At 33.6% G+C, this 16,917-nt stretch overlaps 1 protein-coding gene across 1 annotated transcript; it reads left to right on the top strand.

Annotated features, from left to right (window-relative positions):
- Nucleotides 1-13,551: 13,551 nt before the first annotated feature.
- On the top strand, nt 13,552-14,699 carry LOC149199756 (uncharacterized). The gene has a single exon (XM_089399443.1). It carries the CDS (start codon nt 13,939-13,941, stop codon nt 14,614-14,616), a length of 678 nt encoding a protein of 225 aa, XP_089255569.1. The 5' UTR covers nt 13,552-13,938; the 3' UTR covers nt 14,617-14,699.
- Nucleotides 14,700-16,917: the final 2,218 nt, after the last annotated feature.

Here is a 16,917-nt window from a genome sequence, read left to right as displayed (position 1 = left end):
CAAATTCGGCATACCTGTATACTCTGTGCAGGACACTCCCTCAAGGGATGTTTTTTTTCTACACTTGGAGCAAAACATAGCCAAGGATTTCTCCACTTCCTCCTACTTCTTCTTAGCGTGAAAAACATCTAACTATGAAGACAAAGTGCTAAGAATGTCAATTTTAAAATTTTCAAATAGGTTTACCATTTCAGCTCTGGTTACCCTAGCCCCTGCCACTGATTTAGTGAATCTGGAAGAGGTACCTATTGATCCTTTTCCAAACTTATAATTTCTCCTCGAATATTGTCAACAAAACTCACACACATCATCATAACTAAATTTTGATACTTCACCTACTCCCATCAAGTTCAAAACCTTAAGATATTCCAGTCTTATGGATCTTATCATAATTTTTCTTGGGGTTTCCTTGTTCAGCTCGTTCATCTTGGATCTTTGCAGATTATACTGGAATCTTTCTAGGAAGTCTTCCAGGCTTTCTTCCTCCTTTTGGGTCATGCCAAAAGTTTCTTCCTTGATGTCCCTAGTTTTACAATAATCCTGGTACTTTTTCAAAAACACCTTCGTCATGTCATCCCATGTCAAAATGGAATGAATTTAATCCCATGAACCATCTGAGAGTTGCATCTTTTAATGTGGCCAGACACAACTTCAAATTTTGAGCATTTGAATAATAATCGTAGCTCCTGCATAATACATCAAACTCGAATAAGAAAGCATCAAGATCTTCACTAGCGGTACCACGAAAAATAGGCAAAGTATATGGAGGAATGTTATTCATCTAACTGGTCCCAACTGAATATTTGATAGGAAAATCAAATGTAAATGGTTCCTCTTCCTTCTCTTGATTATCCCCATTTGTAGTACCAATACCCTCTAGATGAGCCATATTGAATCAAAAGGGAGTGGGACCTTGGTAAACTACAGATCCTTCAAAGTCAACTTTCTGGAACTCTAGTTCTTGAATAGGGTTGAAGAGGAATTCCTCTTTAAGTTGACCACTAAGCAAAGATGATGTCCTCTTAATAAGAGGAGATTCTTGATGAGCAGCAACAGAGGATTCTCCATCAAAAGGATTTTTCTCTCCTGTGGGGGTATTACTCTGCTTAGGATCAGTTGTCGAACACTGTTCAAAACTGTCACTCCTCGGTTCATATTCCCCCTTGTTCTTTACAAACTTATTTTTCCCTACTAGTTTATTACTAAACTAAGTGGTGCTCACGCCACCACTAAAAATACTTGAAAATTTATATTGGCCCCTATTAAAAAAATATGAAAATTCTGCTTACCAAACAATCAGGATGTGGCTTTGGAAAATTCTAATCTCTGTAAGTGCGTACGCGTTACCCCATGACTTAACACTTCGAATCCCCCAGTCCTGAAAAAATTAAACAAAAAGAAACCATACTAAAACACTTTCAATATCATCCCTTAGCACCTCATTGACAATGATGCCAAAATATTGGGAAAATTATAGGCGTATAATTTGACGGACATAAATTATCAACCAAGGGTAGGTAATCTTATGATATGCTGCGCAAAATATATGTAGGCTAATACTTTAAGTGTTTTCCTAAATGAAATCACATGCACACACAACATCAATATCCCTTTTTCCCATCAACACTTAGAAGCAAAGGCTATGGAGCAGATTTAATCATCACTTTAAAGCTTTGAAAATTGTTGATGTTTAACAGAAAAAGATAATAGATCAATCAAACAACAATTGAATCTATTCAACAATTCATAATATAATATTAAAGCCTACTCAAATAATCCAAACATATTCATCACACAAGATTCACCATTTAATCATCACACATGTGTTGCTAGAATTTGGAAAAGAGGAATCAAAAGCTGTGTAATAACTCTATCAACTCACGAAAATAATTAAAAGAGCACAATCTGCAACTATGGGAGTTGTGAGTAAAGGGGGGCCTCCCTTACTCACAACTCCTTAAACTGCTAAAGGAGTTTACACAAAAGGGTCAACAAAACATGAACTTTTGATTAATATGAACAAGTACTACAATGGTATCAAAGTTTGGTATATCAGCCCCCGATTTACAAATGGAACATAAAAGTATTTATACAAATAAAAAGGCATAAGCTTGCCTAAATTAGGAAAACTGAAACACTGCAACTATCTGCTAATAATAATTGGAAAAGATAATAAAAATAGGCATGTTGAGTTTGATCCATGATTGCAAGAATGGATCAACTTGATCTTGTTGGGTTATTGAGGTTGTTTCCAACTACGACTGTCCATGAGAGGTCTGAAGATCTAGGTGGTTTTGGTGGTAGTTTTGAGGCCGCCAATAGGACAACCCATGTAGACGATTTTCTTGAAAAACCGAGGTTTTCATTCTCTTTAAGGCTGACTAGAACATACTCAACCATCAATATTGCTATAGGAAATTGGAATGGCTACAAGAAATCGATGTATCTACAGGAAATTGGTGACTGTGTAGGAAATCTTAACCTGTCTACAGGAAATCACAGAAATGCTTCAGAAGATTGTCGATCTACATAGGATTCAGTCAGCACTCTTGAAGTTGTAGATAATTCGATTAGGTGTCATTTAACTTTAGAAATACTTGAGAATAAAGTGAAATGACACTTTTTAGACTAATTTTCATACCTTAAAGCCCACAACACCATTTTGGTGAAAACACATAGGATATGGAAAAAAGAGAGTCATGAAGGGTAAAAAAGAGTTCGAAATAGGGGGAAGCAAGGCCTTAGAACATTATAAAAAATCGACAATATCAAAACTCAACAATCATTCTAACTATGTTGATACATGAAGAAGCATTTGACCTTCTTAACCATCCCAATTGAGTGTGGGGCTTAATTATTTTAGGAGTGTTCAAGCTATTTGTAATTAAATAAATTCATATCAGATTCAATTTTTATTAATTTTTAAATTTTTATGACAGTATTATATTGGTGGACATTCATTCTTTTAGTCAACATTATTATATATATATATATATATATATATAACCACATAATTACATGAAAACTATTCAATTAGCTCTTTTGAACATGTTCTTGCAATATTTGGATGCTTCATAAATCCTCCAGCCCTTGGATACTTCATAGTCCTTTAGTGTGGGCTAAATCATGTAGGAATTCCTTCAACATGTAGTTTTTCACTTCATTTTTTGCATCGACCGACAACACATTCACCTCCTCCACATATCTAATTTAAGCAAGGAAACACGTACTTCCATCTATTCAACCACTTATATTAGAGTCCATTCTTTCTCACTTATTAAATATTGCCATTGTTGTGAAAAAACTGCATCACTCCCCACTTGTCATATATCACTTACTCTTCAAAGTATCAGACATGCAGTAGTTCTATGCTAATCATCTGACATATGAGAAAGCTTGTTATCATAGGCCTAGTCTAACAAATACTAATTTATGACTTTTTTCATAGTGGTATTTTTTTTTTTGAGATGACAATGTTATATGTTTTAATTTATTATTTAAATTGTAAGAGTATCATATATTATTCATGTTGTATGAAATATATAGAGAAATCATCCATTATATAACAATAGAAGAGACTCAATGTTAGCTAAAAATAGCTATGAAAATTGGGCATATAAGAACATATGTAATCTTACAACTCATATATGGTTCTTTGGAATATGTGGCATTGGAACACATGCCCCTCCCTCCCCCCCTCAAGTGAAGCATAGGAAGTAAATATAAAGAAAAATTGTCTCTTGGAAAAAGGGCCCAATAAAGTAACTAAGTAAAAAGCTCTCATAAGCCTAGAATAGGAGAAAAGCCTATAGGATGCAAAACTTCTCTGCAAAAGAGAGAAATATGGAAATTATTAGATAAACATGGAAGATAAAATTGTGGATCCCACAATCATCTACTAAATGGAAGAAAAAATTCTTGCTCCAATTAGGAAGTACCACAAACGTTTGAAGATGAGACCCCAGGAACCTTAGTGAACTTAGTTGATATTTGAAGTAGAAGATGTTGTGGAGGAACATCATAAAAGCATTAAAAAAAATAAGTTGGTCAAGAGATATAAAAAATGTTTCAAATAGAAAAAACCGCCATCAACCACTAAATTATTAATGAGGTTTTTAGACTCTAAATGGTCAAAATAGTGAGTATGGAAAACCCAAAAAGAAGGCCAAGTAACACTCACTGGAAAATGCCATCCATATTCCAAAACCCCCGCATGAACTCATCTTGGAGGATACCAAATTACATAGCACAACTTTCCCCCTTTCATTTATTCTAACTACAAAATATGATCAAAACACAACAAACCACTCTTGAATTGTTCGGAACATTGTCACAATCAATACTTATCAAACACAAGTAATGAAATATTATCAAGGTAGTCACCAACAAGAAAACATAGTCCACTTAGTTAGTTGACTATACAAAAAATCAACATCCAAAAACCTAAACATTATCAAACTTCCCCCACCTGAAACACAACTAAGGGAGTAATATCAATTTAAGCTCTGCCACTAAACAACCTAGTTAAAAATTTTAGTCGACTATCATTTATGCTCAATCCTTGGTCAACCATTGCTAAGGAAATCATCAAAACATAAGAGGAATGTTATACAACTACACAAATGATGATAAATGATGATATGAAGTCCACTGGTTCCTATTTAAATGAAGTTAAAACCATCCACCAATCCAAACCCAATCAATCTTGATGGTCAATACTTATCGACAGTTTAGACTTTTACATCATTTATGCAATGATTCGAATTCATGGTGACTATGTTTCTGATTCTTAGGTAAAATCCTTTGAGTTCTATGAGGGTGTTGATATGGCCCTTTTTTTGTTATGTATACTCAAAACTTGAGGAAAAAACATTGTCATTTATAATGGCATTATCAACCATCTCATTAATTTGTGCATCACAACTAGTAGGGGGTTTCTCTTATAACAACATAGTTTGAATTTCATCTACAAAATATGGAACCTTCCCCAAATCAATAGGATTATAGGAAGGTAATGCTGCAAAATAAACATCATATCGAATTCTTGGTCTTGTTGTTTTCACTTCAAGGGCATAGGAACAATAATTCCCCATCCATTATTCCCATGTCATCACCTGTACAACTCATTTTATCAATAGTCAGCATCCAATACCAGTGGTTGGATTTTTAAATGAAGTTGTAACATAAGAATGTGATGAAAGATCAATTTCAGTATTTGAAGGCTACAATTAATATTATCAAAGGTGGAATAAGGAATGTGTGAGCTTGGAAAACCAACAATAGTACTTTTCTTCTCAGCATTACGTAGTTAACTGAATTCGAGTTCAAGGTTTTGTTTGCACTCCTACAATCCTTGAACAATCTTATTTTCCTCAATCAATTGTAGTAAGAAGGCATCGTAATCTTCTTGCAAGGCTTGATACTTTTGTTATTTGATTGACGAGTGACAACTTCTTAAAAAAACATTTCCACTGAGGCTTTTAAATATTAAACCTCTCTAGTCTATTGAGCATTTTTATACTCCACCATGAAAATATCCTTCTTCAAGATGACATTTTCCAAATGAAAGAGATTCTCAACATCCTCCTCCAAATCATCAAGAAGGTAAACCCTAGTTTGAAATCCGTTTGCAAAGTTAAGAAAAGAATTTACAGTTATGTCCCAAAACTATCAACTTTGTTAATTTTCTTAACAATAATAGTTTGTCCCATTGATTATTAAGTTCTTCATTGTCTATTTGCATGATAGAAAAAATTGACTGCAAGAGAAGGACCTCATTATGAAGTTGATTGGTTTCCTTCTTCTCGCAAATTTCTTGCAATATTTTAATCATTGTGATAAAATTTTCACAACATAGATTGACTATGTGTTTCACTAGCCTCTATAAATTAGAGTTGCTACCAAAAAGTGATCAGGTACAATATGAAAACCTATGTATAAATTTCACTATTAATTAACTCAAAAAATATGAAGATCATTTTGATCCACCCATTGGTTTCTAAAGTGTGAATGAGAAATTACTAAGAGGCAAAGCATGGCTTAAATTTATTTTTTTCACGACACTTATAGAGGTGCAAACCAAATGGAAAATTCATCCAAAAACATGTTTATGGCATTATTGGTGATTCATGTATAGACGAAGCGCACAGAAAAAGTCACAAAGTACATTTTGTAGAAAAGCATGTTTTGATCGTCATATGTCAGCGATGATTCTCTCTCATTGTATATTAATATGAATATGCATTCTCCTAATAGTTGTTCTCCTTATTATCTTGGTCTCCACCTCTCTCAAGTGTTCTCATGTGTGTTTCAACTTCTTACATCTTATCCTATTTATGTTAGCAACTAATTTCTCATATCTTTAACAAGTAATCTCCTTATGTCTAGCAACCACCTTATCTCAACAATGACATCTGTGGCTAATATTAGAACAAATCTAATTCACTAATATTGTAGAATATTTGGAATATTTCATTTAGACATCTATGAAAAAAATAATATATTAAATTGAACTTCACTTACATTTAAGTGAAGTTACAAGATAATATTATTTTCTACCTTTTCTAAGTGGTGGAAAATGATACTAAGTGGTCTTGAACTACTACTTGCACATTCACACCTAACACGTGCAGGAAGCTCTTTCTCAAGCTATGTTTTTGAATAAGAAGCAACCATATTCAAGTTGGAAATTCTCATGCATAAAGGATTCGACCTCAAGAATATTTATCTTGAACAATGTGGGTGAGAGAAGATACCCCAAATTCACCCCATTAGTGCTTCTAATAAAATATAATACCCTATGCTATATGGAGGCAACCAAGAATAAAGTCATAGAGATCAAAGTTGTCAAAATTAGACTAAATGAATGAACCAATTATGGCGGTTTTTCGAGTGGAACTAACCTCTTAAATTGAAGATGACCATTTTTTGTCTCATTAGGGTAATTTTGAGGGCTAAATGGGTCTCCTAAGGAAAATAATAAAATAATAGATAAAATAATAAATAAGAGTTATGTATTTTTAAAGAGAAATAAAACAAACTAGATTTTTAATTAAAATTTCACATTATCTCATATTTTTACTTAAATTTCACATGTAGACACCCTTTGGATGTAGAATTCAATTCCACATCTAATGAGTACCTATTTTGCATACTTTTGAATAGGCCCACACCAAAAAAAAAAAAAAAAAATGGTTTTTCATATACTTCCAAATTTTTCCGGTGTGGGCCAACTCAAAAGTATGTAAAATGGGTACTCGCTAAGTGTGGAATTGAATTCTGCATCCCACGGGTGTTTACACATGAAATCTGAGTAAACCTAGAAGGAGATAACCCAAAAATACAATTAAAAAGGTAGTTTTCTTATTTTCCCTCAAAAAATATTTGCCCATGCAAATGACATCATCATCTTGAATCTTACAAGTTCTTTTAAAGTTGATGTTGTTAGTACACTTTTTGTTTTAAGGCCCATTTTTAATCTCAAATTTACATTAATGGAACATATCTCGAACTAGTTTGAATAAATCGATTCAAATCAAAACCACTCAAAATCAACTAAGTTGGCTAGTTTTGTACCAATGCAACTCCTTCACCGAAAAGAACAATGAATTTTAATGATTATGAGCTTTTATTTGATTTAGAATTATATCAATATTATTTTGAACATTGCGGGCCATTTAGAACCTTAATTTATTTGTATTTTGATTCAACTATTTATTGGACTTAGTGCCATTTTGCTATATTCAACCTTCCAATGATATATACACCAACCTAGATCCATCTAACTCTAGATCTACCATGCGCCAAGAGGGATCAAATCCCTCGAAGTGAAAACCTTCTTTTTCGAGTTTAGAATTTGAGGAAAGGTTTTCACCTCGAGGGATTGGATCCCTCTCGGTGCATGATATATCTGGAGTTAGATAGATCTAGGATGGTTCCATTTGAAGGCAATAATGCCATATTTTTAGTTATCATTATATGTATATATTTGAGATAAACTTCATACTTTGAAATTTACATTATGTTTTCTTTGTCTCACATGACCACATGATTTTGTTCTTCAATTTAGTCTATATTGATTGCCTTGAATGGTTTGTACATTTGTGCTTGGATGTTTTGAGTGGTTTGTGTGTGTCTGTGTTTGTATGCTTTTAGTGGTTTGTGTGTTTATGTGTTTGGATTTTGATGGCCATGTTTGTAAATGTTACAATTTTTGTGATATATTTCTATATGTGTATGTAATTGTCTATTAGTAATTAGTTGATGATGAAGAAGGAAGACAATTTTTTTAATAACTTGTAGGAGGATTTATATTGCACATCTATTTCATTTAATGTTAGGTATCACAATTTTTGACAACTAATTAATTCTTAATAGTGTCCCTCTAGGTATTACTAAATATATATTGAAGAGTAGTTTTAATTTTAAATTTGTTGAGTTACCTCAATCTGTTGAGATGATAGATATTGTTAATAACTTTAATTATGAAAAATGATGAAATAAAAATTTTGAATGAAAAATGACAATTTAATAGTGTTGAATGGAAAAAAATGTGAATAATAAGAATGTATTCAATTACAAATAATCTTCATTGTGATCAATCTCAACTATTTTCTTCTACTATTCTTATTGTCACCCCTGTTAGTTTTGCCATATTTTCATATCGATTATATGAAAAGTGCAGTTGAAATCGTAAACCATTAATATCTTTAACTCGAGATATTGTAGTAAACATCTTACCTTTTCTCTCTTTCTCTCTAATATTAATAGGTTGCATTAATATAACACAAAAATCAATGCACATTGTCAATAATTTTTTTGTGCTTACACAAATCAATCACACTATTAATCCAATCCTTTTAAAATTAATCTACCATCATACATCAAGTTACATCAAATCATAAATAAACATTTTCACTGAAACCAATGCATCTAATGCAAGCAATCAAATATGATTAGAAAAAAAACATCTACACTAAAATCAATGCATCTAATGGAAACAATCAAATAAGATTAGAAATCAATATCCACATATAAACCAATGTATCCAATGCAAACAATCAAAAATAATAAAAACTCAACATCTAAATTGAAATCAATACATCTAGTGCAAGAAATCAAATATAATTAGGAATCAACATATACACCGAAATCAATGCATCGATTGCAAGCAATAAAATAGAATTAGAAAACATCTACATTAAAATCAATGCATCTAGTGCAATCAATCAAATAGGATTAGAAATCACATTTACACTGAAATCAATGCATCTAGTGAAAATAATAAAATATTATTAGAGATCAACATCTACATTGAAATGAGTGCATTTAGTGCAAGCAATCTAATAGGATTAAAATCACCATCTAGAATGAAATCAATGCATCTAGTGCAAGCAATCAACAGATTATAAATAACCATCTACACTAAAATTAATGCATCTAGTGCAAGCAATCAAATAGGATTAGAAATCACATTTACACTGAAACCAATGCATCTAGTTCAAGCAATCAAAATGGAATATAAATTACAATCTACAATGAAATCAATGCATCTAGTACAAACAATCAAATAGGATTACAAATAACCATCTACATTGAAATCAATGCATCTAGTGCAAGCAAACAAATAGAATTAGAAAAAATCTTCTCTAAAATCAATGCATCTAGTGCAAACAATCAAATAGGATTAGAAATCAACATCTACACTGAAACCAATGCATCTAGTGCAAACAATCAAATATCATTAAAAATCAACATACACACTGAAATAAATGCATCTAGTGTAAGCAATCAAATAGTACTAGAAATCATCAAGTATGTTAAAATCAATGCATCTAGTGTGAGAAATCTTCTTCCCTCTCTCCCCTCTCCATCGATATCTATATCTCCATCCATCTCTCCTTCTTTGTCTCTGAATCTCACTCCCAAACATACACACTCTCTCCATGTCTCCCTTATCACTCCCTTTCTCTCTCTCTCTCTCCACTTCTCTCTCTCTATGTCTTTCTTATTCCCTCCCTCTCTCCCCTTCCAACTCCATCTCTCTCTCCCTGCCCCCCTCCTCCTCTCTCTCCCTTCCCCTCTCCTCCTCTCTCTTGTCCTTCCTCTCTATCCCTTTCTTTCTCTCTCTCTCTCTCTCTCTCTCTCTCTCTCTTCCCTCCAACCTTGTCACTTTCTACCTTCGTCTCTCCTTCTCTCTCTCCCCCTCCATCTTTGTGTCTTCATCTCTCTCTCTCTCTCTTAGCCTTATCTCCATCTCTCACTCCTGTCTTTCTATATCTCTTCATTCCTCCTCACCCCTCTAATTTAGTTTATCTCCTTTAGTGCAAGAAATCAAATAGGATTAGAAATCACCATCTACACTTAAATCAATGCATTCGGTGAAACAAATATTTTTCCCTCTCTTCCCCCTCCATTTATATCAATATCACCCTCCATCTCTCCTTCTTTGTCTCTCTATCTCCCCCCCAAAGACACACATGCCCTCTCTCTCTATCTCTCCCTTCTTCCCTCTCTTCACCTTCCATCTATATGTCTATCTCCCTCTATCTCTCTTTCGTCTTTCTATATCACCCCCAACACATACACACTCTTTCTCCATATCTATCTATCTCTCTCTCCTTATTCCTCTCCCTCACTCTTTGTCTCCCCCTTCTCTCCCTCTGTCCCCCTTCTCTCCCTCTCCCCCCATTTCTATTTCTCTTCCCTCCCCTCTCCCTCTCTCTCCATCTCCCTTATCACTCCCTCTCACTCTCTCGACCTTTCTCTCTCTGTGTATTTCTTCTTACCTTCCTCTCTCCTTCTCTCTCTCTTGCGTCCTCTCTCTCACTTTCTCTCCCAACTCCCTCTATCTCTCCCCCTCAACTCTCTCTCTCCCCCCTTCTTTGTCTATCTATCTCACCCCCAAACATAAGCATTTTCTTTCCATCTCTTCCTTGTCACTCCCGCTCTCTCTCCACTTTTCTCTCTCTATGTCTTTCTTCTTCCCTCCCTTTCTCCTTCCAACTCCATCTCTCTATCCCACCCTTTCTCCTCCTATCTCTAAGTGCCTCTACCTCCCCTCCTCTATCACTCTATGTCATTCTCTTCCCTCCCATATATATCTAGAGTTAATATATCTCTTTATAATATAAATAATTTGATATTGTATTAATTAAAAGTTATTAAGTTGAATAATATTAATATTATAATATATTAATATTAATATTAGATTTAGTAATAATATTAATATGAATATTAATCTTTCAATATTAATATTAGATTTAAAGATGTTTTTTTACATGCATGATAACAAAATTTATAATAAAACTACATCAAATGAATATTTTTGAATATTACAACTTTGATGTGGAAATATTTATGTGTATAGAGATTTTAATATGTCCATAGGATATGGTTTTCCTTTTAAAGACTCATTTTACAAATAATTAATTAAAAGAAATGTTAAAAGATGGTAGAGCAAGATTTTGGATTCTTTTTGTTGAATTGACATTTTTACTTTCATTTAAGAAATGGTAGTGGTTTTAGTAAAGAGTAAAGATGTTTAAAATTTTACCTAATTTGGAATTTTAATGTAGTAAAATTTTTGGTTGAACGTAAATGTATGATCCATTCAAATTCAAAGTATATGATAAAAGAACTATTAAACTTATGAAGTAATTGTATTGAATTTTTTAATCTAAACACATGGGATAATTGTATTGTAGTTTTTTTTTTTTATCTATATGGTTATTTTGATTTTTGTTTTGGGCCAACATTAATTTTTTCTATTTCCATTATTATTATTTATGGGAGAGCCCAACATAAACATTATTTAGATTTGAGATTTTTTATTTTTCTGATGCTAAAATTTAACTTTGAGCATGGACATACTTATACATCCTGGGTTGTAGAATGTGCAGGGCAATGAGAAAACTTTTCATATTTGTGTCTAATGATTTGGATTCATATGGAAGTATATAAACATGCATACCTTTTATCAATATCCAAATATTTATGTATTCTTTGGTCAACTATTTTTTGTCAATTCGAGTCCTCTACTTTTTGTGTCCAGTGGTTTAATCAACACAATGATTTGAAAACCATTGACAAAGACACAAATAGCAATGAAGAAAGTATCAAGATGCCAAAGTCTCTAAGTCTTTGGAATAGGGCCTCCCTCCAAACCATGTTCACACCTCTCAAAAGTCAAGAAAGAATAAAAGGACTTTTGAAGAGGAGTGTCTCACCTCCTCTATGATGGCTAGAGAGTGAGGATTGCTAGTGGACAAGAAGGTGAAATGTTTTCTTTTTGTGAAGAAGGATAAACGTGAGGATTGCTATTGGACAATAAGGTGAAAGGTTTTATTTTTGTGAAGAAGGCTAACCGTGAAGATTCCTAGTGGACAAGAAGGTGAAATGTTTTCTTTTGGTGAAGAAGGCTAAACGTAAGGATTGCTAGTGGACAAGAAGGTGAAAGGTTTTCTTTTTGTGAAGAAGGCTAAATGTGATATAGTCATCAACAACAAAAAGAGATGCAAGAGAAAGGAAGTTTGGAGCAAAGGATAATGTTATTTTTATTAGAGAAAGACAACCACAAACAAGGAGGAAGCAAGTTGAGTTATGTGGTTGTAAAGGACGCTAAGTAGGCCTGTCTTGGATAGTTGATGGAGGCAGCAGACTTGAGATAAGATACCTACTTCCTAATTATGGCTAACCACAAGAGAAGGATCATAGGCCTAGGGAAGAGTTGCAGGGCAGTGGAAAGTGGTTTAAGGGTAATGGAAGGTGGTTTAACGCTAGGGTGCAACTTAGGAGCAGGCTGCCATAAGAGAAAATAGGCTGCAAGCATGTCTATTGTTGTATAGGTTGGATCGAAGCCTAAAACAACAAGGAGTGTTGCAATGTTAAATAATGGGCAAATGTTGGAAAAAAGGTCGAGTACCTATAACACTTGAAGGAACATCTCAAGAAGGCCAACAAAGGAGAAAAAATGGACAACAAGCTAAAGGAGTATCCCTAGGAAAGTAATTATTGTTTTGAGTGATTTAAGGAGGGTTGGTAAAGCCCTAATTAGTTACATTTGTATTGTTAAGTGTTGTAGGTGTATTTATCGAGGACAAAGCCTAAGCCGAGGAATTTTCGTCAAAGGAAATTAGCGTTGTATTTGGCATTGCAATGGATATAAAGGGACATTATACGTGGTATGAGAGTCCAGTTGATCGTTATATTTTTTTCTATCCATCTTGATATTTTTAAAGTGGAAAAAGTGGAGGAATAAGCTCACATGACTATTTTAGCTAGTGAGACTAAATTTGGCAAATTCGGATCTGAAAACTTGGAACATTTTTGAGACATGAAATGACTGTTTTAAAAGTTAAAACAAAAAAAATTGTTAGAAGCATACAAGAATGTGTTTCAGAAAACTAAATTATTACCACTCATTAGGGAAGTAGAACATGAGATCTAACTATTACGGAACTCTCCATTACCAATAAAGAAATAGTTATAACAGCAATTTTAACAAAATGTCATTTCAGTCCTTACAATACCATGTGACTCACGCATCTTCATCATGCCAAAGAATGATGAGACTTATACATATGTATTCATTACAAAGTGTTGAACAAAATCGTGCACTAGAGTACGTACCAAAATAGATGATCTGCAGCATCGAGGCAACAAGGTGCTATACAAACTAGGTCGGTGGAGATATACGTATGCGTATGCGTTCACGTGCGTAGCAGTAAAACCAAAATAAGACATGTGAGTGACGACAAGGGCACCGACAATCATCTGCTGGTTCACCAGCTCTACTCGAGTCCTCCGGGTCTCCCATTTCAATTTTATAAAGACTACAGGTTTTACACTTTATATGACACGCCACTTCTGCGTTTCTTCCTCGCATCAACCGGTTTTGGTTTCCTGTATTTTGCTTGTTCACAACAAACAAAATAAAATATGGGCAACCATGCGTCTTGCGTGATGGTCGGCAATAGCAAGGAAACCATCCAGCTGGTTCTCTCAGATGGCACCGTTCAAATCCTTCATAAACCCCTCTGCGCCGGCCAAATCATGGAGGGTTTCCCTCAACATTTAGTCTGTCATTCCCACTCTTTCTATATCGGGCAGCAGACGCCCGCCCTTTCTCCAAACGGCCAACTGAAGCTGGGAAACAAGTATTTCCTTTTACCCGACCACTTCTTTCAGTCTCCGTTATCGCTCGTATCGCTGGCTTCCCTAATATCGCCGCCGCCCCCAATTGCTCCATCTATTACCTCTCCTCGGGTATTACCTCCTCTTCGCAGTATCGGACGTGCGGCGGTTCTCTGCCAGCCTTTTGAGATACAGAACAGCGATGGCGGCAGCGGCTTCCGGATCAGAATACACCCGGAATTTATTTCAAAGCTTATGGAGGACAGAAGGGCTCATTTCAATGAAATTGGGCAGTCAGTGGAAAGGAATTCTGCAGATTATCGCCGTGGGCTCTGCAATACTCCCGAATTGCAGAAAGACTACGCGCAGTTGGTGAAATCCAGGAGCCAGTGTTGGAGACCAAAGCTCGAGAGTATCATGGAAAATGAGAAGCAGGGCGGCCACAAGATAATCAAGAAGATTAGGAGATCGCGGAGCTCGTGATCTGTTTAACGCGCACAGATCAGTCATGATCTGCAGTGCAATTAAAATGCCTTGCGCACCTCCTGGTAAAGATATTTTTACCAGCGCCTTTGATGGTGCACAGTGAGCGAAAGAAAGATTCACGGGTAGATGTTTTGTGATTAATTTTAAGGGCATCCAGCTGGCATTGTACTTTGACGGCATTTATTTTTCAAAAAAACTAGTCCATGCTTTTCTTTTGTGATTTGAAATTTATCTTCCTATCACAAAAAGTTGATATTTCTCAACCTACAATAGGTAAAAAATAATAATTACTTCTTTTGGAAATATGACTTGAACGTTTTCCCCATTTTAAATGCAAAGTCTAGGACACATATAAATGTCTAACGAAGTGCTTCCAGCTATTGCAAAATCGCTTAAACTTATTTTTTTTCAATATTCAACACGATATTTAAATATAATTTTTTAGAAAAATAATAATAATAATATATTTTTCTCTTTATTTTAAATAAAATATATTAATATTAATTATATTTGGAAGTGTTTATTTTAAAATATAATCTTTAGAATTTTAATTTAATAAGTTATAATAATTCTTAATTTAATTAGTTATAATAATTATATGAATAATAAGTATTTAATTTTTATATAATTTTTGAGAGTATTTTTAATAGTATTTATAAATTAAAGATTGAGAATTATCTAAAAATTAATTATGTTATTTTTCTTTTTTAATTGAACTAATTAATTAAAAAATATATATCATAGAAATATGAGTAAAGATATTTTAAGCATGTGGTATTTGTAAACCATATTATTATAACAAAGTTTATTTATAAATTAAAAATCTTATTTCTTTTATTTTATTTTATGTTAATTAACATATGTTATTTATATATTAATTATAATGTAATAATAATTATTTAAAATAAAGCTATAATTTATATATATTTTTTAAATTTTATTTTCACATTGTAAAATGTATCATGAACTATTCTGATGTTGAAGTTCACCTGCCATTTAATTTACATAGTTGTGCTAATTTTATATAAAATATCAATATATTAATAACAAAACATTATAAAATGATTTAATATATTAATTTTAATTATACATTGTAAAATAATATAATTGGTTTTGATATGTTGTATTGAAATAAGTGATAACATACTTCAAAATGAATAAGTTATATGGATTTAAATAGCTTTTTAATAAAGGAATCAATATGAACATGTTAAAGTTTGGAAAATCAAATACTAAAGGATAAAATAAAAAGAAAAATACAAAAACATAATGAAAAATATAAAATAAGAAAATAAAAATATAATTAGTGTAAATTTGTTTTAATTTTGGATTTATTATTTCTTGAGAAGTTTTTTTTTTTTTGTAAGCTTGGTAGATCTTTCCATTTTCATTAAATATAAGCAAGTTACAACCAAATATGAATGGTTAGGTGACCTCAACTTGCCCAAAGGGAAACCAAGTCTATTGGCCACCTAACCACATGATAAGACATCCTGTAGAAAAAATTAATAAGGCTTTCTACCCAACCTATTAAGTCTTTATATCATGACCGTGTCCATACTCTATTTGCCTATAAACATATAAAAAATTATGCTGGAAATTAAAAGCTAACCGCATATATACTAATAAAAATTACAACCAACTATCTTCCTATTCATATCCCTCGACAGAAGAAGATAAGATTGGGGCCGAGTCCTTAACATTGGAACTAGGAAGCATTGTCTATGAGAGAAGACACGAGAGGTGATCCTCGATTCGGTAAAGGTGTCCATCCTGTTTTTGCAGTTGGAACTGAAGTTTATGGAAGTCTTGCTTATAGTTGGGGAAGTCCTGTACTGTTGTCACCATGCTCACTAAAATTTGCTCCAAGGCCTTTCCTAAAAGACTTTTCATAGTCCAATACAAATACAGAGTTTGTTTAAACTAGGTCACACGGCCACGATTATGCCCATGATCAAGCACCATCGCTCGCCAGTCCTCCATCTCAATAGCTGTTGAGCTTGCCTGGAAATTCAGGTCTTCTTCTAACTTCTCAATCAATCTATTGATTTCTTCACTGGTCCCTTCACGGTAAGTGTTGGCTGTGTCATTAATGACGATAGCAAGCAACGTACGATGCCTTCTTCCACCTAAGGAACTGGGTTGCTCCTCCTGCACTGTCACCCAAGGCCTCCTACCATGACCCCTAACATTCACTGTCGTCACCATCACAACCAACTCATAGTGCTCAATGAAAATATGGATGATGCTAGATACTTGTAAAGGTCGTGGCCCGAGCCTAGAAGCGCTTCCCTCCTA

Source organism: Pinus tabuliformis, chromosome 2_1 (genome assembly GCF_031772625.1).
Source record: "Pinus tabuliformis cultivar Carrire ecotype Pingquan chromosome 2_1, CPIR1, whole genome shotgun sequence".
Lineage (NCBI taxonomy): Eukaryota > Viridiplantae > Streptophyta > Pinopsida > Pinales > Pinaceae > Pinus > Pinus tabuliformis.
Note: the sequence above shows the minus strand (reverse complement) of the source record. Positions and strands in the feature narration are given on the sequence as shown.

Excerpts from the sequence above, each read along its gene's own strand:
- LOC149199756 (XM_089399443.1), top strand. The coding sequence starts at position 13,939 with ATGGGCAACCATGCGTCTTGCGTGATGGTCGGCAATAGCAAGGAAACC.